Source organism: Corvus kubaryi, unplaced genomic scaffold (genome assembly GCF_017639235.1).
Source record: "Corvus kubaryi isolate FWS band 111438036 unplaced genomic scaffold, C.kubaryi_AGA036_p1.0 37182, whole genome shotgun sequence".
In the NCBI taxonomy this organism is placed as follows: domain Eukaryota; kingdom Metazoa; phylum Chordata; class Aves; order Passeriformes; family Corvidae; genus Corvus; species Corvus kubaryi.
Window position 1 is genome coordinate 1,059,103 of NW_024581050.1, and position 23,704 is coordinate 1,082,806.

The 23,704-nt window shown below is 43.0% G+C and overlaps 1 protein-coding gene across 3 annotated transcripts in view; it reads right to left on the reverse strand.

The window, feature by feature from the left end:
- Positions 1-23,704, reverse strand: part of ATRN (attractin) — a 153,847-nt gene that overhangs the window by 84,598 nt on the left and 45,545 nt on the right. For all 3 annotated transcript variants that reach the window (XM_042021968.1, XM_042021969.1, XM_042021970.1), the window contains 9 exons: positions 16,649-16,777; positions 14,556-14,761; positions 13,413-13,581; positions 11,987-12,077; positions 10,614-10,857; positions 8,995-9,178; positions 6,547-6,701; positions 2,141-2,225; positions 456-676 (listed from right to left, as the gene is read on the reverse strand). In XM_042021968.1, the coding sequence (XP_041877902.1) occupies positions 456-676; positions 2,141-2,225; positions 6,547-6,701; positions 8,995-9,178; positions 10,614-10,857; positions 11,987-12,077; positions 13,413-13,581; positions 14,556-14,761; positions 16,649-16,777 (1,484 nt within the window). The remainder of the gene's footprint in view (positions 1-455; positions 677-2,140; positions 2,226-6,546; positions 6,702-8,994; positions 9,179-10,613; positions 10,858-11,986; positions 12,078-13,412; positions 13,582-14,555; positions 14,762-16,648; positions 16,778-23,704) is intronic.

Here is a 23,704-nt window from a genome sequence, read left to right on the forward strand (position 1 = left end):
GATACCGTAACTTTTCCTAAAGCAGTATTCCTGCTGTCTCTTTTGAAGAGTACAGGAAAACTCCACCAGATCCGGATGCCTTTCCTCACCCCGTGGTGTTCACCAGCAAATTCTTGGCTCTCACAAGGTCAATTCTTGGAGCAAACATTTACAGAATGATGGTCCAGGCCTGGTTCCTGGCTGGTGATGCTTGTTTAGGATAGAAAAGTAAGTCCAAGAAGCAGGGTAGGAAGAAGATCTCATGAACGAGCAGCTTCAGGAGCAGGAGATAGAAACTTCTCCACATCTCCATGACATTTGGTCAGAGGAAGGGCTCCCAGGACATGTGGAAGCACAACCACAGCCCCCCATCTAAAACCTGACATTGTAATGGCATACAATTAACACGTGACAGAATTTGGAAAAAGACCCTGCACACCCTTCAGAAAAAGCAATAGAAAGAACGTGACACATACCTGGCTTGGGAGGACAGTCTTCAAAGACCTTTTGCTGCTGCTCCACTGTTGCATTTTCCCAGGGGATGCAGCGAGGAGGGCTGGGAGCCCACACACATCTGACGCCAGGACCTGCCTGCAGGCAGGACGTCGCGTTGTCAAAAGCCTCACATCTCTCAGGTGTGAACTTCAGGATGTCACTCAGGAGGAGGCTGTTGAAGCCTCCAAATACATACATGGTGCTGGACAACATGGAAGTAAAGAGAGAAAATCTCGCAGCTGTTTTCATGGACAGAGCACTGCTCCAGGTAAATGGGATTTAAGGTCTGAGGGAAGTGTTTTATTACATGCCAGCATATATAAATCCAAATAAATAGCTCTTGGTTAAGGGAAGCACTAAAGAAAAGGTCAGTCAAATTTCACTGTTTCAGAGAAGCCAGAGAGACTCAACACAGAGTCAGAGCTATTCAAGGTCATCAGCCAATGTTCCCCTTCAGCCAAAACTTTGGGAGCACCTGATCAACATGATTATACATAAAATGCTGCAAAAATGTGGGATCCTCCTATAATCTGCAGTGGCAAGACATGAAGGAAGGCTAAAAACTGGGGAGACGGTATCATAGCATTAAACCAGAGTTCAGAAACCACGACAAAACAATTTGGTGCTGTCACTGTCTCTACTCTTCTGTCAGAAAACCACACTTTGCATGGCTGGTAACAACTGCACAGAATCATTGTGTCAACTAAAAAAACCCAAACAACCCCCAAAACAAATAATATTTTGTAGGGGGAGAGGTGTGGGATTTTAAACCACAGTATCACAATTGCACCAGGTAAAACGTCAAATTTTAGTAGTTACACAAAAATGTCACCCAGAAATTCTCTGTGCATCTGTGTTTGCCAATGCACCCTTAAAAATACCGTGAAGAAGGCTCAAGACAACTGAAAAGAGAAGTTTTGATTGATTAATAAGTATTTTTAATATGATTTTCATTCTATTTTAGGACTCCTGCGATAGGAATTTCTCAAACTTGGTTCCACTGATTCAGTAACAGCTGATTCTGTAACAGCTGTTCATCTAGAAGCAGGGATACAGTGTGTAAGGCTTAACAGCCAAAATCTCACCTAAGATTTCACCCAAATACTGGACATCACGTGCCTAGGGAAGAGCAGCCCCATAGGATAAGGTGTGTCAAGTGAAACATGGACAAATTTAAAAAGTATGAGGGAAATTCAGATTTGAAAATCAATGTCAGTGCAGCTAAGAAATTAATGTGAAATACATTGAAATGCACAATTGTGACATAAATAAAAAATAGAAATATATATAAAAATAATGAAAAAAAATCAAACTATTGGAAAAACTAAGTGAGCTGAGACAGTTTAGCCCAGTGAGGAAGGGCTGATGGGAACAGGTGAATACTGAAGACATGCAAGAGTGAAGATCTGAAAACTTTCCGAGATTCACAGAATGACAGAACGGTTTGGGTGGGAAGGAACCTTAAATCCCATCTCATTCCACCCCGTGCCATTGGCAGGGACACCTCCCACTAGACCAGGTTGCTCCAAACCCCATCCAACCTGGCTTTGGACACTTCCAGGGATGGGGCAGCCAAAAGCTCCCTGGACAAGGAGGAGTCCCCTCGTCCAGAGTTCCTGATCTCCATGTGCCCATGTACAGAGATATGGAACATCTCTGCCCTTACCTGTTGTACAGCACAGCAGAGTGCCCAAACCTGTTCACATCATGGTGGAGACCCGGGCGAGGAAGGACAGACCACCGATCACAAGCTACGAGTGAAAAAAACTCATTTCAGAAATGTTTCTCTGGATAACGAATGAGACAACTTACACAGCATGCTTCTTCCTGGAAGATCCCAAACTACCTGTGATCTTTCAGTAAAGAGATTGAGGGGCTGGAGCGCATCCAGGGAAGGGAACGGAGCTGGGAAGGGGCTGGAGAGTTCCTGAGGGAGCTGGAAAGGGGCTCAGGCTGGAGCAAAGGAGGCTCAGGGGGGACCTTGTGGCTCTGCACAAGTCCCTGACAGGAGGGGGCAGCCGGGGGGGTCGGGCTCTGCTCGCAGGGAACAGGACAAGAAGTAGTTGCTTTTCCTCCTTTACTAGTAGAATTTTCACCATGTAACAAGTTCTGGTTTGATCTGTTTATACATGAATTATTTGCAGTTTTGCCCCAAACCAGTATCACTGAGAACAGAGGCTTATCTTTTTTTTTTTACTTTTTCCATTGCCATTATGTTCCTAGAGGGCAGATATCCATGCTTTTAAAAATATTTTTCACTCATCACAGCTTAAGGATTTGTGGCTGTTTTTTCTCTTTTAGTACAATGTTAGATTATTCCATCTTTTTCTATTAGCATAACATTTATAAGTTCTGCTTCATTTTTTACTTGGCTTCTCAGGTAATTTTTTCCTTTGGGCAGCATGGGAGAAAAAACAAACAAAGAAACATCTAACCCGATGAGCAAAGGAACAAAAGTAGGAAAAGTCAGTCCAATTCATAACACTTAAATTTCATAAAGGGAAGGGATCACCTTGGGGGCCAATATCCCAGAGGCACTTGGATGCAATTTATGCAATTAAGACAGAAAAGTCAATCTTCTGTAAAGATCTACAGAGCCCTCAAATACTCCTAAGATTCTTTAATACAAGATAAAACCATTGTTGCATGGACTGACCCTCTGGAAAAAATAAGCCCACAAACCAAACTAGCCCATGGATAAACTGAAAGGACAAAGATAAACAAAGTTTTAATTTTTTACTCAATTTAATTGGAAAATTGTTGGATAAAACAACAGATGAGGAGCAATTTTGTTCAAGAGTGCCGATAAAGAAAAGAGAGAACACACAGATTTAGTACTTTGATAAACTGTTATTTTGAAATTTATTTTTATATGTCATTTGCTCCATTTTCAAAGAATTTAACCTAGCCCAGCATCACTCCTGAGCCAAGCATGACAGTTCCAGTTTTTAATAGGAGACTTCAGAAAAATTGGACAGCAATTTGCAATTTTTCACCCATCAGGTTGTGTGTTATGTGAGGCCAAGAAACATGTTTTTCTAGATTAATAGAAGGCCTGGAATACTTTGCTTTCTAAGCTTCTTTCCCATCTTTAACCAGAGATCAAGTATTGGAAAAACTGAGTAATTCTCAGACTATGAAGAATCTTCTCCTTCCTAACTTAACCTAAAGCTTACAATGCCAGGATTTATTAAATGTACTGTTCAAACATAACATATCAGCTACGAAAATGGAAAAAAATGGAAAACATCCAGCTTCTCCCTATGTCATAAAATCAGAATTTTGATGGTGTAAATACAAGAGTTTTAGTTTCTCTTCTGTGGGAAGAAAAGATCATCATAAAAGTAGCACCTTTACATTAAGCAGGAGGTAGAAGATTACATCAGGCATTTTTCCACCCAAAGCTGCTGCAGAGCAGGAAACTTTTTGACAAAGGCCAGACAGACCAATTTGGGGGATAGGAAGAGCTAAATGGCCATTTCAGTGTGCAGAAAACAGGGAAAATACTGCGAAACAGCTCTGCCCAAGTGCTCACCAACCCAAATGTCAACAATCGAAAGGCTTGTCCTGAGAATCAACAAGAATAGCACATGCACACAGCTGGATTGTTACCCTGAAACCTTCCCAAACTAGGCAGTACCTGGACAATTTGGACTGAATATGCCCCAACCTGGTCAACCAGAGAATAAATGATAAGAAGCATTCAAGAACTTTTATTGCTCACCATCTCAGTGCAAGCTGTTGGCATTGCCCCACACAGATAAAAGATTTTTTTGTCCTCACAATACTCAGTGCATGTGCTCTGACTACTTGGAAATTTGAGGAGGGAAAACCAGAAAAATTTGATGATGTAAATAAAATTAGTTACTACCAAAATAAGTTTTAATGGCAAAGGTTAAGGAGAAGACCTGAGTTTGAAGCATTTGTTTCAGACTGGGTTTAATTCCACTTCTCTCCAGTCTTCCAACCATCACTATGATCATTAATCAGTCATGATCACTAATCAACGAGATGTAAAAAATGAGCAAACCAGCCAGACAGCATACTATAAAAGTAGGAAATAAAGACAATTATTAAGCCTCTCCACTGAAGGCCTCCAGTATCAACCGACCTTGCTTGGTTTTCTCCTGGGTAACTTGTGCCTTGGGAACATCAAGGGATAGATAACAGGGGGGGCTATATGGGCTTATTCCCATGGAGACCAACATGAGCACGACCAGGGTAATTGATTACTGCAGAGATCATGCATGAAGAACCACTGAAAAGGTATTTCTGCTGTGACACAAATGATGAGCCTCCGCCCTAATTTATTCCTAGTCACATGGGATAAGGAAAATCATGCACAATGGGCACGATTCTGTTCCCGCAGTGAAGAGAACAGAAGTAGTGGTCTTATTTCTGAAAAAAAAGCTGCTCTTTTCAGGCTGAGAGTCTCTTCTCTAAGGAATGAGGGGACTCAAGAACACCTCTCACCCATCATGTGAAGTAAAATCAATGTAAGCTCCCCATGTCAGTGAGCTTCTGGTAAGAATGGGGGATGTTGACTACACCACTCATGTCATGTAACATGAACCTGCCTGTTACCTAAAGTGAATCAAAATGAACATCATTATTGGGATATTTTGTCAAATTAATGCAATTTGTGTTTTACACCTAACAGAGAGTTCAGTAGGTCAGGGCAGATAGCAGAATGCAGAAAGAAAAATCTATCACCATTGCTACCAAAGTTTAAAAAATCAAACTGTTCATGACTGCCACAGAATGACAAAATACTCTGGGCTGGATGGCACCTTAAAGACAATCTCATTTCAGCTCTGTGCCATGGCCAGGAACACCTTCCACTAGACCAGGCTGCTCCAAGCCCCATCCCATCTGGTCGAATATCCCATTTTAATTCTTCAATTAAAAAATAAATCAAAATAAAGCCAGTTATGAGCACACAAAAATTCCAAAGGGATGTGACTGGAAATCACAGGAGGCAGAATGGAATGACTGCTGTAACAGAGAGCAAAATGGCACAAGGATACCAAACCCTGATGATCCAAGTATTCACTTGCACTTTCCTCTCACAAACCAGGAGTGGGATCTCAGTGGACAGTCACTTGGACATTTCAGATTTACATGATTATTTCAGGGAACCCACATTTGGGGCATTCTGAGAGCGAAAGGCAAATGTCAGAGTACAGAATGGGGTTTTTCCCCAGTGTGAATTATTTGTGTGTGTATGTAACTTCTTTTAGGTAATTTCATCTCTTCTTTCCTTGTTCTTCTTAAACTCATAGTCACTGGAATCCAAATCCACAAATAAATGCTGCCCTCTCCTGGCTATTGAAACTCAGCAAATCCAACCTAAAATTTGGCTTTATTATTGAATAAAGAAGATAAAACAAGAGTGTGCACTGTACAAGGTGAGTTTCAGCAGGGTCTAGTGTTTGTAACTGTCCTAAGAACCTGAATTTTTGATCCATCATAGATTAAAACACACTCAAAACATCAGGAGAGATTTACGGCTGAGACAGCAGGACAGGAAACAGCCTCAAGTTGTGCCAGGGAAGATGCAGATTAGATATTAGGAAATGTTTTTTGATGCAAAGGGTTGCAAATCACCGGAACAAGCTGCCTAGGGCAGTGATGGAGTCACCATCTCTGGAAGTGTTCAAAAAAGGTGTGGATGTGGCACTTGAGGACATGGTTTAGTGGTGAAAATTATAGCAGTGCTGGGTTGCCAGTTGGACTTGGTGATCTTAAAGGTTTTTTCCAACCTTAATGATTCTATGATTTTATGATTCTGTAACAATACACAGTTTAAAACCTCATTTTTAATGCCCAAGGTTGTGTATAAACTGTTGACGAAGGAACTGCTGTTGTCTGGAACTGGAAATCACTCACCTCATTTGCTTGGAATTCTGTAGCAAGCTAATGAGCCTCTCCTGATTGCACATCCCTGTGCCCAGCACCATTTGGGATGAAATACCCAGCATGTAAACCAGTCATTCTGAAGGCAAACTGAAGACATCTCTGTTGGAATAGCCAAGTATTTGAGGGTTTGTTATTATTTCTGCTAGAACTTACCGATATCATATGCCATAAAATCTGAAGAAAAGCACTTGGCTCCATGGCTCATGGAGGTGTCATTGTGAGTGTTTCCTCCAAACACCAGCATGGTCCCACTCACTATCACAGCTGTGTGCAAGTACCGGAAAAATCGGCTGTCTTTCAGAATAGTCCTTCAGAAATAAAAATATATGTATTAATGAGACTGGTAAGTACCTGGCAAAGACAAAACACTCCATAAATCCAAGCTGAAGAACATTTTGAGGGTGCAGGGAGGAGGGTAATAGTATCTAACTACTTTTCCTAATGAGGTGCTTAACAATTACATTCCACACTATTCAATTCCTCCTGTAATTTCATTCTCATCTTTCCATTTGCTTTGCCAATTTATAGGAGAAATACATCCATGAGAGCCTCTTTCCAAAGCTACAGATCTTCAAATCATCAATTCTTTCCCTAGGGATTCTCAAGTTTTCACACTAACTTGGCTTTTGAGCAAAGTCAGCCTGGGAAGACTCCAATATTTTATAGTAACTCTGCTTTTACAGGAACCCAAATAATTCTTTCACACTGGGCAGCATCTGTTGCTTAGAAGTAAAAATTCTATTTTAAGGAAATCTATACAGCTCCTGAAAATGGAGCCCTGCAGCTTGTGAGCCCTGCACAACACGCTGGCTCATCGGTGACTAAATCATGGGAAGCACTAATCAAACTCAGCACTGACCTCAACTTCAATCAGTAGGATTGATGACACTGAACACAAAGGGTCATCTTTTGGAGGATTTTCCTACTTTTCTGAGAGGATTTGTGTTGAAGGAGGGGATTCTACCCCTGAGCCCCCTCAGGTGAGAGCCCACCTGCAGAGCTGCCCCAGCCCTGGGGCCAAGAGCAGAAGGACGTGGAGCTGCTGGAGAGAGCCCAGAGGAGGCCCCGGAGCTGCTCCAGGGCTGGAGCCCCTCTGCTCTGGATCAGGCTGGGAGAGCTGGGAATGTTGCCCTGGAGAAGGGAAGGAGGCAGGGAGAGCTGCGAGCCCCTTGCAGGGCCTAAAGGGGCTCCAGGAGAGCTGCAGAGGGACTGGGGCCAAGGCATGGAGGGACAGGAGGCAGGGAATGGCTTCCCAGTGGGAAAGAGGGCAGGGATGGATGGGAGATTGGGAAGGAATTGTTCCCTGGAAGGGTGGGGAGGCCCTGGCACAGGGTACCCAGAGCAGCTGTGGCTGCCCCTGGATCCCTGGCACAGTCCAAGGCCAGGCTGGATGGGACTTGAAGCACCTGGTCTAGTGGACAGGGTCCCTGCCCATGGCAGGGGCTGGAACAGGTTGAGCTTTAACATCCCTTCCACTAAGGACACCGAGTTGAGAGTGTGCTTGACACGCCTGAGGGACAGGATTCGATTCAGAGGGACCCGGAGGAGCTCAAGAAGTGGGCCCAAGGGAAGCTCATGGGATTTAACAAGGAAGAGAGGGCCTAAATCCCTGAAGAATAAAACAAAGAGTCAGTGACACAAAAAAAGGGCAGAGATAGAGATGAATAGGCAGTCCTACACTCTCTACTTGTTCAACAGGGCTTGCCAGACTGATGAAATAAATGTGACAAAAGAAAATTGGTGCTGCAGGAGTTTGGAAGAACACTGTCACATTTGTTAAGTTTCTGCCTACTCAGCCAGATTTGTCCACTCCATGGCTGAAGTGGAAGACCAAATTAACCTGGAGAGGAAGTGGGGTTATTTCTGTGTGTACAACTGAGCGGGAAGGAGGGGGGTTGGAAATTAGTCACTCATTACCTTACTCATCAGTACAGACTCACAAACAGATGTTGCAGAAACACAAACTATTTTAACACTCAATAAGAGATATAGTGACTCAAATTTACATGCGTTAACCCAAAAGACAGTCTCCTCTTTGTTAGGAGCCTTTAGAAGCAGCGTTAAGAAAAACACACAATTAAGGAAAATGTATTTCACCTCTGTTGCTCCAAGTTGTGAAATGCGAACATAGCTTTTTAAAAAAACTCACCTTTGGGCAGAAACAAATCACAGAAGATTTCAGCTTAAGAAATGAACATTTCAAGCAGTTACAGAGCCAGAAGAAAATGGGGTTATAATAGAAATTCTTTTACAGTCTTAACTGCAGAATGGATTATCACTCGCTTGACTGCAGTAACTGCACTCATATGCACAGGCTGTACAGTTAGCAAGAAAAAAACATCAAATATTTTTCTTTCATGCTTGAATCAAACAATATATTAAAATGGATTTCTTGGCTCGTTCACAGCCTTGATTATATTGATTATATGATTGTCTATTCATAAAGGGACATAAAAACAAGAGATCCAAGAGCACAGCATCTATCCTGAATTCAGGTAGACATAAACCACTGTACCCTTATCAAATACCCATCCTCTTGTTCACTACAAACAAAACTGATAGGGTAGTAAACAGGAAAAAGACAGAAGAAGAACCACTTACCACATACGGGAATCAACTTCATATTTGTACAAATCATCTGCCAGCCTGTACTTGTTGGCACTGAATGCTTTGTAACCTCCATGGATATAGATCGATCTTGTATTTGGATCATAAACACTGCTGTGACCATATCCTCCTTGCACCAAAGCTCCACTAGTCTGTAAGATACTCCAGGTATTTGTCACTAAAAAATATGAGTGACAAAACATGGTTAATTTCTGTCCATTAAAAACTCATCAACATGGTGAAATAAATTGGGATTCCCCTGACTCAGATCTAGACACTGTCTCCATCACTTCATATCCAAAAATATTCTTCAAGAAGTTTGTTGTCAAGAAGTGTTGCTAGCTATTTTTAATAAAGAAATAGCTCTTCCACAGTCATTTATTATATTTTGCAGACAAGCTAAGTAAATGGGAAATAAAAGTAGACAAACAATAGATTGCATTTCAATGACATGAAAATGCCAGCACTGTGATTTGATTTGGAATGGGGCTCAAGAGCACTTTTACTTTTTATATGTATGTAAATATATAAATATAAAGCCAGACAACACTGAAGCCAAGTCTGACTGTGAAGAACACTGCCGTTAAAAACTAATATGTGATTCATGATCCTATATCTCACTCACTAAAATAACATTGGTCTGAAGCACTTTAGACATATTATCATGGCAACAGAAATAAAAATACCACATTATACACCAAATCTCTGTAGGAAGTGCTGAATGAAACCCTAAACAAGGTTCCCAACTCCAGGCCAGAGCAGGCACACAATAGGCAAAGGAATTTAACAGTCTGCAAGATCACACATGGCACAAACAAATCACTGCCCTACCCGCCCTGGTTCTCTCTGCATTTCTCCTGGAGGAAGAAATCTCGCTCACATGGACACCAGAGAATCAGGCTCCAGTAGGTCCTCTGGATGAGCATGACTGGAGGACAAAGATAACAGGTCCAAAGTGCAGACAGGGCCACTATTTCTGAGAATAACCAGCACATTCCTGTTGTGAACTTGGTCCATGGAGCCCAGAATGTGCCTCCATTTCTGAGTTAGGCAGGAGTTCGGTTTACCTGGAAAGCTTCCTGTGCTTCTCCCCTGATGATACTAGAAATCTCTGGATCCTAAAATCAGGGCCTGGACTATTCCAGGATATGGGGGTCAGATCTATCAGGGATATGGGAATCCAGAAATTCAGCATCTCTTTCCCTAAGCATCTGCTGCTGGGGACATGAGTATCAGGTATTAAGCAGATATTTGGTCTGAATTGTTACAGCCATTATTATAATTCCAGAATTAAAAAATAACTACAGAAGTGGGGGGTTTTTTTCAGAGGGAGAGAGGAAAATTAATCTCAATTGCCCCCCAGTTGTCCTGCTTAGTCTCTCAACTACAGCTTTATGTCTTTGGGACCTAACACTGTGTATTAAAGCTGGAGTCACGTGGCTGCCTGCTCACTGGGTTATACAAATACATTAGGTTCAACTTCTTGTAAATACAAACAGGAGGAGGACAACACATTTGCCTGTGTTTTGCTATCTGAACATGAGTAATTTAAATAACTTTCAAACCAACTCTTACACTTCAAGTGACTGGCAGAGGGCCCCACTCACACTCACCCAGGTTGTACTCCTGGACATTGCTGATGTACCCATAGAGCGGGCAGTGCCCAAAGAGGACGAGCATGACGGTGCTGTTGTCCTGCAGAGTGACGATGTGAGCCGAGTGTCCAACCACGGCGTACTGCTCCTTGGCCTTCGGAGTCACCGGGGCCCAGCTCTGGTTGGAAATGTGGAACACCCACAGCTGGCTGCTCACGTTCCCCGTTGCATCTATCTTACCACCATACATGTAGATATTATCCTGAAAGAAGTCAGACAAAATAAAGCCAAGGAGTTTAGCATTTAGGAAACAGCTACTTGGTAAGGAATGAAGCTACTGGTCTGAAGCTACTTAATAAAGTCCCCTGGAGAGGGGCTGTGGACAAGGGCCTGGAGTGACAGGACACAGGGAATGGCTTCACACTGGCAGAGGACCAGGTTAGATGGGATATTGGAAAGAAATTCTTCCCTGTGAGGGTAATGAGGCCCTGGCACAGGGTGCCCAGAGCAGCTGTGGCTGCCCCATCCCTGGAGGGTTCAAGGCCAGGTTGGACAGGGCTTGGAGCACCCTGGGATAATGGAAGGTGTCCCTGCCCATGGCAGGTGGTTGGGACTAGATGAGCTTTAAGGTGCCTTCCAACCCAAACCATTTTGTGATTCCATGATGAATTTCCATCCTTTGAGGTTCTTCAAGTGCTCTGTCTGTGAATGGCAGTGTGTGGCATTTTTTGAGTACTTATAATTAAGTTTTGTACAGGTCTGCACTGTTTGAGCTAAATAACATTCCAAAACTCAAAGGTCAATAATGGCTCAGCTCATTTCCTTTCCAAAGACTTTCCCATCCTGCTCTCACATGGCCTTCACTCACAGCAAGGCACACAGGTGAGAAAGGAGATAAAAACAGTCAAATCTGCTTGCTGTGTCAGATGCTGGAACATTAGATTCACAAGTTTACTTGCAGAGCAAGAAACAAAAATCCCTAATTCCCCAGCTCTGCTTTGGTGTCTTGGACAACAGAGCTCATAAAAATATTTATGTGATCTACATAAAAGGCAGCTGGAGAACCAGCTGAACTCCAGCAAACTCAGCCTCAGGCATGTCTTGTCAGCACAGACAGCAAGAAGGAAATTATGGACTCACTGACCTCAGTCCTCCTTAAAATCTCTGGAAAAAGGGCAAAGAAGGAACACACAGGCAGAAGCACTACAGACTTCCTAGGACACCCATCCAAGGATTCCCTAGAGCACAAGTATACAGCCTGGCCTAAGCGTGGACAAGCCGCTGAATGAGGAACACTTCTCCCAAAGCAAGACTGATCTGTGATAAGGGGCGGGAAGCAGGAGAGAAGAAGGGGATACAGCTGGGAAGTGAGTCTGGAACACTGAACTTACCTTGTGTAATGCCAACGAATGACCATATCTCATCTCTACCGTGTTCACAGAGTCGTTCAGTGGAAGCCACTCTTCAGAAATAAGATCATACCTGTGTAACAAAAACGGAATTATTTTCCAAGGAATAGGCATTAAAGCTGAGAATATGATTGCTTGTCCTTTCTAAGATTTGGGGAAAATTATCTACCAACTTAATATATTAGATATAATTATTTACTAAAATAATAAATCCTGCCATGATTTCAGCATGCACAAAGCTCATACAGACTACTTATGGGTTAAAAAAATCCAGTTGAGCCTGCTCTATTACTCAACATCCACATATTGATTTCTTTTGCCCTCTTTTCTTTTCCATACAAACCCAAGAGCTAATGCATTGCCTATTAAGCTGTGATAACCTACACCACCTCTCCCTCAAAACAGTATGAAAACTTTGCACTAAACTTAGGTAATTTCCAAATACTTAATCAAAAAAAATCTGCCAGTGCTTAAAAAGCACTTTTTAATTATGTCTTTGCCATTCATGCTTGAAATAACATAAGCCCTCTGCCCTGAAAATGGCTTGTGGCTTTTTATCTAAAATAATGCACTATACTTGCCATGCTTAGAGCCTTGTGAGATAAAATAATCTCTGAGAAAGCATTCAACAAAGCCATAGGGTATCCTATTAAAAAACGAGGTGTGACTTTGGAGGAGTAAATTGTGGGTGCATCTAGCAAGTGTTCTACATTTAAATGCGTGTTTTCAGCTCCTCTTCCCCTATAAGAACCGTTACCTCCGGACGTGAGTGCAGAATACACAGCTCTCACTTAGGTTCATCCAAGTGAGGTATGCGAGTATCCCTGGAAAAAAATCCAGCTTTTGTCTGGATCTGCCCAAATACAATACAAAAGCTGCATTTTTTTAGTGGAGTATTTCCATGAAGCACACAATTATTACTTGATATTTTAGTCACTGTTAAATTTCCTCTAACAATTGCATAAATGTCCTCATCCTGATGCCACTCCCTGTTTGGTATCCCATCCACTATGGATAACTATCCAGAGTAATCAGTATGCATTAATTAAGGAGCCCAAAACTCTGAAGTCACACAGACATGACACAGGGAAGGGCTAAAAACACTGAAGCAAAACTACCCTCTTTGAATATGAGGCCAGATATAATTTAGGAGCTGGCCCAGAAATACACAGGGAATAGTTAAATGCTGTCAGACACAGATGAATCAAAAATTCACTGAACATCAGGAACCTTATGCTTTTCTTTTCCCAAATTAGCACCCCTTAGCAAGATTTTCCCCCATCTCAAACATGAGCCTTAGTTTTTATTACAGTTGTTTTCCCTTGGAGATGAAGCATAGACCAAAGCAAAGTTAGCTCTCAAATCTAAGTTCCTCTCTTTAGTTTTTATTATCTGGGTGTATACTCACGCTAAAACCTTCTGAGAGTCAGAATGATTGAAGACATAGCCTCCAACAATCCACATTTTATTGTCATGGATGACGGTTTTGTGGGATGCTCTAGGAAGTTTTGGAAGAGAGTACTCCTCCCGGGTCCAAAACGATTGGTTTGCAGGAAGAGCAATTGAACAGCCAGGACCTGGGAAAAGAAGGTTTAAAAACTCTTTTTTTCCAAAGCTTTTATTCCAGCTGGAGGTCTATCTCCTACCATTGCTGTAGCTGCTTGCATTTAATACGACACTAACTCTTACATGTCAGTAGGTCTTTACAAAGGAAAAATGTATGTTCAGCCCAAATCATTGCCAAGTTGGGCATGGCTGATCAGATCAGCTGGACATGAGAACAAGGCATTTTACATGTTCAAACAGGTCAGCTATGACAACCAGGTTCAAATTTCCTTTAGATGCATGGGAATGAGGTTTGAAGTGATGCCTGCATACCACGGGTTGGTTCCGCTTTGGATGGTGACGAAGTTGCTCTTAAAAGCAATTGTAAGAAAACACAGACTCACAGACTGGGTTGGGTTGGAAGGATTCCCTTCCAACCCCTGCCATGGGCAGGGACACCTTCCACTAGACCAGGGTGCTCCAAGTCCCATCCAACCTGGCCTTGGACACTTCCAGGGATGGGGCAGCCACAGCTGCTCTGGGCTCTGTGCCAGGGCCTCCCCTCCCCTCACTTTAAAAAATTTCTTCCTTATGTCTAATTTAAAACAACCCAGTTTCAATTTAAAGTCATTCCCCTTTGTCCTGGCACTCTGGGCCCTTGTCCCCAGTCCCTCTGCAGCTCTCCTGGAGCCCCTTTAGGCCCTGCAAGGGGCTCGCAGCTCTCCCTGGAGCCTTCCCTTCTTCAGGTGAACATCCCCAGCTCTCCCAGCCTGCCTCCAGAGCTGAGGGGCTCCAGCCCTTGGAGCCTCTCTGTGACCTCCTCTCCAGCATATCCATCCTTCCAAATGAAATGTGATCTTTCAAATTTAAAAAGCAGATACTCTGTTCCTAGTCAAAATGCTAATACTTGTCATGCAGAACATTCCCACGTACTCCCAATTAAACTTCCAGTTCCACACATAGAAAAGGCATCCCCGAAGTTCTCTATCCCCACCAGGACACTCACCTTGCCAGCCTGCAGAGCACACACACGCTTTAGAGTCGTTGAAGTTGCACTGGCCTCTCTCAGGGGCCCCGCAATCCTCGGTGCAGTAGGGGATGTCACAAGCTTCTCCCTTCCAGTATGCGGCACACTCACACTGCAGAGCGCTGGTGCTGCTGTTGAGCTTGCACTCCCCTCGGCCAGAGCAGTTATTGGGACACATATTGAAACTGGGGACAGAGCAGTTTGTCAGGAAGGAAGCAGATCCCCAAGACTTATTAACAAAGGCAAGAGTGACGCTGAACAAAGTTAATACAAATCATTACAAACCAAGAGACTGTCATCTGGTAGCTGGTGTGATGGATCTGAAGAGATGTGTATTCTATTCCTACAGAACTGCTTCATTTCACAAGTTAAACTCTCAGCTCCTCTGAGAAAATTATCAATGATTTTTAGCCATTTGTAAAGCAAATTACTTGCCTTAAAACACCCAACAGTAAGGGAGGAATTTAATCAAAGTATAAGGCTGCTGTGGTGTCTGTGAAATTTATACTTAAACTGCTCACAATCAGGTGCTATTCTGGGATCTGCTTACCAAGAGAACACAGTGGAGATGAAACCTAAGCCAAAGACATGCCTGCTTTGAATAATTTCTGATTTTATAATATGTGCAATGTAGCTGAGGCAAAACCAGATACATCCTTGGTAAAGGTCCAAATTTTGAGATCCTATTAATTTCCAGACTCCGGTTTTTGCTGGTGTACCAACCAGTATAATTCACAGATGGGGATTACTACCCATTATTCTCACTGTCACTGGCTCCAAGACATAATTTCACAAGTGTTTGTTGAGGACCTACACCCAGTAGTAACTATGAAGACAGTTAAAAGAAACAAATGTACCATTTAATCTAATTGCTGAAAAAAATGTAACAAGGAAACCTAAGAACCAGAACACAAAACAGCACTTGAAAATTGTTTGAAATTATGAAGAAAGTGAAGAATTAAAAGAATATTGTTCTTGGATAGAATATTTTATTGCAATGGTGCAAACCCAACAGCTGGCAGTAGATGGAGTCCTGGTTTACGCAATCAGCCAGACTTGGAGCATGCTGCTGCTTTAGCTCCTCTGATTCAAGTAACTTTGCAAAGGCTCCTCATCTTCTTCTGGAGCTTTCAGGGGGTTCTGGATGCCCCCTATTTTTCAAAGAATTCACTATTATGTGCATTATTAAGCACATATTTATGTTCTTACTAAGGATGAAAGCACCGAGACTTGATACTCAAAAACTAAGCTCCTCATTTTAAGAGAAACTCAATTTTTGCAAAAAGTCAGTTGTGACTGTTTTTCCAGCTGTTTTTTCTGAAAGAGGTGAGACCTTCTGCAGGTTACTCCCAAGTTAAATCTCCCAGTGTGGCACAAACATAACTTGCACCTGCAGGAGCAAAAGATTTCAAAGCTCATGATCCCTAGAGAAGCAAAAGCTTCCATCTCTGTGAGTATGTCGATACATTTACTTCAAGATAAAACCTTTCTAAAATTAGGGAGCACACCAGAATTACTTTTAAAAAGCTCATCAATGAGGACTAAATACATGTCAGTGAACAGAAGGCACCCATCTATTCAGAATATGAAAGAAAGAATATAAAACCATTCCAGAATAAAAAGAAACCGGATTAAGGGATTCAATCCAGGGATTGAATAAGAAAGAGCATCCCAAGGATGAGGATCCTCAAGAGCAGGTACAGCCCAGTGTCTCAAGTGAAATGTGTGGCTGATGGAAAAGTGTGTTTGTGCAGAAGTATCTCTGCACAAAGAGCACAGACATGCACAAAATACATCAATTCTTCTTGATTAGATACACTGATCTAATAACATAAAACAAGTAATACGATGTCTCTTGGAGCAAACATTTGTCCACACTGACAAGTTGTAACATTGAGCACACGCCACTTATTAGCTGTTGCAAGGGTATAATAAAGATAAAAATCAAATTTCAGGTGTCTGCTCATAATTACACACTTCAATGGCAATTGTTTATTTCAAGACAAAAGTGAGAAAAGAAGAAATCTCCTTTTGCTCAACTTGCAGCATCACTGTGGAGTGGAGCCACTTACTTATAGGTGATGTTAAACCCTGTGAGATTATAGGCAGCATCACTGAAGAAATGTAGAAGAGCATATCCAGAAGTAGCTACAACTTCGGGTACTGTTTCATTGCTGTCTTTCTCAGGAACAATAAGACCACTGGAAAAGTAAAAGAACAGTATTAGAAGAGAAATAAAAGGGAGCAAAGCAACAAGAGTAAATGCACCAGTACTAATAAAATAATTGAAACTCAACATACTTCCATTATTTGAAGTATAATGAATTTGTGGAATCATAAATAAATATCTATCAAAAGTATTTAACCTGAGAAAATCTGAAGCTATCTAGAATGTTAGTGATCCTTATCAAGAACCTTTCCCTCCCTTGTTACTCAGCAATGAATTAAGCAGGTCCGATTCATAAAACAAGGTGGCATGTTTGGAAACAGAAATTAATGTGTCCCAAAAGAATAAAATCTGTATTACAAAGTCAAACTAAAGGTCTGCTGAGCCCAGATTTCCTCCTGACTGTGGGCTACAAAAATGATTGGGAAAGGTTGCGACAAATCAAGCAAGTACAGAGCATTTTGTTGATGCGTAATCCAGCTTCCAGACATCCAGTTCAGATGCTTAGACCTGGAGAATGCACCCAAGTCAGCACAGTTAAATAAACCATTCATCCATGCTTCTATCCAATTCCTTTCTTAATAATTTATATGCTTTTCACCTGAAAAAATCTGCAGCAGTAAGGTTAACAATTTAAGTCCACAACAACAGAGAAAGGATTATTCTACTCATTTTTGACTTGCTGCCTCTCGGGTTCCTTTTCTATGAGAAATAAGAGCAGTCAGTCATAGAATCACAGACTGGTTTGCATTAGAAGCTTAAACCAGAGACTTAAAGCTCATCTTATTTCACCCACTGCCATGGGCAGGGAAACCTTCCATTAGACCAGGGTGTTCCAAGTCCCATCTAACCTGGCCTTGAACATTTCCAGGGATCCAGGGACAGCCATACCTGCTCTGGGCACCCTGTGCCAGGGCCTCCCCACCCTCCCAGCCAGCAATTCCTTCCCAACATCCCATCCATCCCTGCCCTTTCCCACTGGGAAGCCATTCCCTGCCTCCTGTCCCTCCATGCCTTGCCCCAGTCCCTCCGCAGCTCTCCTGGAGCCCCTTTAGGCCCTGCAAGGGGCTCGCAGCTCTCCCTGCCTCCTTCCCTTCTCCAGGGCAACATTCCCAGCTCTCCCAGGCTGCCTCCAGAGCAGAGGGGCTCCAGCCCTGGAGCAGCTCCGGGGCCTCCTCTGGGCTCTCTCCAGCAGCTCCACGTCCTTCTGCTCTTGGCCCCAGGGCTGGGGCAGCTCTGCAGGTGGGCTCTCACCTGAGGGGGCTCAGGGGCAGAATCCCCCTCCTCTGCTGCCCACTCTGGGATCAGCCAAGGGCACGGGGGGCATTCTCGGCCCCAGCTCACAAGGCCAGGGCACATCCAGTCTCTTACCCACCAGCATCCCCAAGTCCTTCTCCCCATGGCTGCTCTCAATCCCTCCATCCCCCAGTCTCTTCTGGTACTCGAGACTGCTCCAATCTGATACCGGACCTTGCACTTGACCTTGTTGAACCCCATGAGGTTCCTACCTCAGGAGGTGCTGCTCCTTGGGCCTGTCCAGGTCCCTCTGGATGCAATCTCACCCCTCAGGCACGTCAACTGCACCACATCTTCCTGTCATCTCTTCTTTTATAAGCTCCACCTGACTCATCACATCCACATTTGTTGTCTTTTCTATCCTAGAAGTCTGGCACACTCCCAACTCCCACCTCATTCTTTGCTTCACACTTCTGGACGCCTTGGATGTTTCTCTCACCCTTCCAGGTTCTCTGAGATCCTACAGCCTTTTCATTTTCCAGGAGTGGCAGAGAGAAGCAAAGATGGTGGGCAAGACTATCTACAGTATTCCAGACTGGACACACTACAGATTTATACAATGGTTTGTCAAAATAATTGTAGTAAACTGACAAGGAAACTCAATGAGCTTTGAAAAAAGTAACTACTACCTATTTACCTACTGCACTAAATACTTTGTATCTAAAAGGGAATGTTTATTCTTCATTTAACAGAAGCCTGACAATTAAAAAAATGAAAAAGTTAATTCCTCTCTCATACAACAGGCATCAAAGCTGGCACAAATTCAAAGTCTATTGAATTTACGTTTTTAAAAGCCTTTATCCATGCACAGCACATTGCCTACCACCCTCTATTCACAGTCAGCTGCTATTTTCCTGTACAGATCCATCTTTCCTCAGCCTCACTTCCATTTTCAAAGGCAAAGTTGAAGCTTTGTGACAAGTAGAGACTTCAAGTCGCAGAGTGGAGTGTTTCAGGCAGGGAACCAGAGGCAGCTCCAGCCGCTTTCCTGGGAAAACAGCTGAGCCTTGTCCCGTGCCCTGCAACTCCTGAGTATCCAAGGCCACCATCAACTAAAAAGCAATGATGAAAAGAATTCCTCCCCCGAAAAGAACTTACTTTTCCTCTTTCCACATCTATTTAGAATAGAAATGCCGTTGAAAACAGTTTCCTAGGACAGGGTAAATGAGTTTATCCACTCAAGGAAATCACTCCCATCTATCCACAGCATCCATTAATACCACCTGGAAAGCATTTTTTGGTGACCTGAATTTTTCTGTCCCCACAGTACAATACAATGGTGTGCTCCAAGAACAGAACAGACACCCAGCGATCCTTTTTGCTACAGATTTTGGGGTATTTGCACCAAAACCAGCAGATGAATGAGCAACCTACAATGGGATCACACTGCAAACTGCACAACAGCCCTTCCTGCACACAACAAGTCTTACAGTGGACATTTTACTAACACGCCATAAAATCACTGGAACCTGATCCCACATTTTGGCTAAACACCTCCAGCACATCTGCAGATATGCAGTTCAATAAATATTTCCTTATGAGAAAGCCGGATTTCCCCCCGCTGCTCATTTGCTTCTCAAGGATATGGGATTAAAAGGCAAAATTAATTCTATTTTCCTCTCTCTGGAAGAGGTGCCTTGTTTCATTCTCAACATTTGAGACTTCCGAAGTTTATCTCTCCCAGAAGACCATCTCCCATAAAACCAAAGAACAAAAAGCCTAACAAACTTTTGTTTGGTTCATAAGATTCCTTTGTAATGGAAACTGTAGGACACTATACCGCCACCACGGGAAAACAGACATTTGAAAATAATTTGGGTAAGGAAAACTGCAGGTCAGGGACAAGAAAAAAATGTCTTTGTTCTGGTTTCTTCTTCAGCACTTATCACTGATATTACAGGGCAAAATAGATGGAAGGCAAGACAAAAATTCCCTTCAATAATCTTTCCAATGAAAGGACTATCACAGAAATCACAAATCTCAAATCTCAAATCTGGGATTTGTTTGACAAGAATGCTGCCAGCATCATATGGAATAAACAGACGCACAAACAGAATTTACATCTGCCATGAAGAAGAATCCAATACGCAGAATCAGAATGATAAAGGATTACGCAAAACTTCCTTTAAATTATGATCCAGAATCTCTGAGCAACTCTGGCCACGATTAGCATGTTTCACAACACTCTGCTTTTATTTCCTTTCATAAGGTTTCAAAACATTTTGCAACCATCTCTACTCCAAAGCAAATAAACACTCCTACTCAGCTCAGCTGCCCAGTGACACCCAGAGAAAGGCAAACCTCTGCTTTGCACTGAAAGAACATCTATTTTCTGTAAGATGGATTTGTGAAGTCAGTGGCAGAAAATAAAACAGTATCACAGAATCAACGAAACACAGAATGGCCTGGGTTGGAAGAAACTTTAAAGATCATCTTGCTCCAGCCCCGTGCCGTGGGCACAGACACCTCCCACTGTCCCAGGCTGCTCCAAGCCCCAGTGTCCAACCTGGCCTTGGACACTGCCAGGGATCCAGGGGCAGCCACAGCTGCTCTGGGCACCCTGTGCCAGGGCCTGCCCACCCTCACAGGGAACAATTCCTTCCCAATATCCCATCTAGGCCTACTCTCTGTCAGTAGGAAGCCATTCCTCCTTGTACTGTCACTCCATGCTCTTGTCCAAAGTCTCTCTCCAACTCAATATGGAGGCTCACTTCAAGTACTGAAGTCCACAATTATGTCCAGGAGACCCAACTTCTCCATTGCCCTGCACACACTGCCCTGTTCTTTGCCCTAGACCGTTGAAAAACCAGAATAATATAAAACAAAGGGCACCTCCTCTATTACTTTTCCTGGATTTGCTATGTGAGTATCACAGTACTGGTATATTCCTCATTTCCTCCTGAGACACAACCTGTTAGAGATCAGAAGTATGAGACATTTTACTGGGCAGAAAACAAGCAAAATTGGGAGTCACAAAAGGAAAGAGAGAAAACACAGAGCAGAGGTCACGGAGGAGTAAAAGGATAAAGATGATACTGAAAAATAAGCTTTGCAATCCATCAAAATCCAATTATCCTAATTTTTAAATACTTTGATCTATCTGGACACACATGTACACAAAATGGCAAGATTTCTGTTACTAAAAACCAGTCCATGCATCTCATCTATACTCAGAACTACAAGAGTAAAACTAAACAAACTAAAAACAGAAATTACAGAAGACTAAAAATAAAACAATAGGAAAAAAAAATTTAAAAGGAGGGAGGAGAATACAAGGAGACATCTCAAATTTATTGTCTGAAATGAAGCAAGATGACTCCCAAACATGGACTTTTAAGGAAACAAAGTCATTGCAACAAGACTTACTAAAAAAATAGACGACAGATTCATTATAGAGCTGGCAGCACCTCAAAGTACAATCTTTCTTGAAACCTTCTTCCCTTTTTGCATTATACACAGACCCAGCTGCTGCAGCACCACCACAGGGAAGCCTGTCCACCTGCAGAACCCTCCAGATCAGGGGCTTTGCCCAAAAAACCTCCTCAGTTCTTACATGACTGTTGTTAGCACAGAATCATGGAACAGTTTAAGTTGGAAGAGACCTTAAGGATCATCTCATTCCAACTCCTGCCACGGGCAGGGACAGCTCCCACTGTCCCAGGCTGCTCCAAACCCCAAAGTCCAGCCTGGCCTTTGGCACTGCCAGGGATCCAGGGGCAGCCACAGCTTCTCTGGGCACCCTGTGCCAGGGCCTGCCACCCTCACAGGGAACAATGCCTTCCCAATATCTCATCTAATCCTGTCCTCTGGCAGTGGGAAGGCATTCTCCCTTGTCCTCTCACTCCAGGCCCTTGTCCAAAGTCCTTCTCCAGCTCTCATGAGCCCTTTTAGGCACTGGTAGGGGTTCTGAGGTCCCCCTGAAACTTTCTCTTCTCCAGGGGAACACACCCAGCTCTCCCAGCCTGTGTCAATGGCAGAGGAGCTCCAGCCCTTGGAGCATCTCCGTGGCCTCCTCTGGACTTGCTCTGGCAGCTCCACATCCTGCTGCTGTTGGAGGCCCCCAAGCTGGATACACGTTCCCATGGCAGCAAGGTCAGTTACAATTTCTGGCAAACAATTGAGGGAATAGTAGGAAAAAATAGAGGCAGGTCAACCATACGATCTATGTACAAGGAGAGGTAGAAGGAGTGAGGTGTCTTTACCTTCAAGGAGAGATGGCTGAAGAAGGGTGAAATCCAATTTCAGACCTCAACTACCCCAGGAAAGATCAGAGAGAAGGGAATGCCAGAGGTTCACAAGAAAAGGACAGGAGGCCACACACACAGGTTGCAGCAAGATATTGTGACTAGACATTACTATTAGATTCATTTTTTACCATTCTTTTTATTTTTTAACACCAATCTCTGGACCACTGACCCAGAGGATCAACGAGATCTCCATCCTAAAGATAAATTCACACCTTGACTGGACGAAGTCTTGAGCAAAGGGCTCTGACTGTCGCCCTACTTTGAGAGACAGATCAGACCCTTCCAACCCAACTCAACCCTACACTCAAATTTGGGCACTCAAGTGCCATATTAGCCAGCAAGTAACAAAAGGATGGGGAGCTGATCCTGTTTCCTGAGGGAACAAGGGCTCACATGACCATCTATCTGGCACCTGATAGCAACCACCAGGAGCTTCTGGGCCATTGCCAAAGGTCTTGCACAAGAACAACTGGGTTTGATGAGGAAAACACCCCCTGCCAACCACAGCAAAATTAAAACAAAGGTGCAAAACCAGCTCTGGTAAATGTTTAATGTGGTGTAAAGTTAACAAAACCAACAAAGTTCACAGGTGCTGAGTGGAGTTTATCTAATTCAGATTTCTTCATCAGTGCTGGCAAACATGCTGCATTTGTTTCCATGTTCTTGTATTGCATTTTTGAAGCAGCACGTTTACACAGTCTCATTGTGCCCATGATCACAAATACAAACCAGCAAAGATATTTTTAATGCTGTTTAATAAAAAAAAGCATAATGTGCAGGACCAGGCAGCTCTGGGGGCTCTCAGACTACCAGGAGTTTAGTCTGTGCAGACACTTGAACTGTGTAAATGTTGCCATTATGCAAATATTTATTGCTGTTAAAAACTGCTAAAACCAATTTAAAGCTTCCCTATAATCCAGTGCCGAGGATTTCCAAGATCATCTTACATATATACAAGATAGATATATATTCAGGATAAATATCATCTTGTGAACAAACATAAATAAGCATCAGAAGGTCAAGAAAACAAATGAGAGCAGTGAAGGAAGTGAAGGCTCAGGGAACTGCTGTAAAAAGCCAGGGAGGGAACAAAAACTGAGTTCAGAGAGGAAGGAATTTCTAGTGCTTATCAACAAACCCTGAAAGTTTACAGGGTCCAACCGTACAAAGCTCAATCTTGCAAATCTCCTGGCAGGGTGCAAAAAATCACGAACAAGGAAATATAGTTATGGTAATAATAAATTTAATATAACCCAAGTAAATTGAGAAAACATGAACACTGCCCTTAAAAAACTCCAGTGCATTCATTTTGTATTAGAGAAAGGTGTTTTTCACCAGATGCTTTCTGGTACCTCACCAAAATGAGAAGCATCTGCCATTTCCTGAACTTGGATTACTGAACACCACAGCTCAGTGCT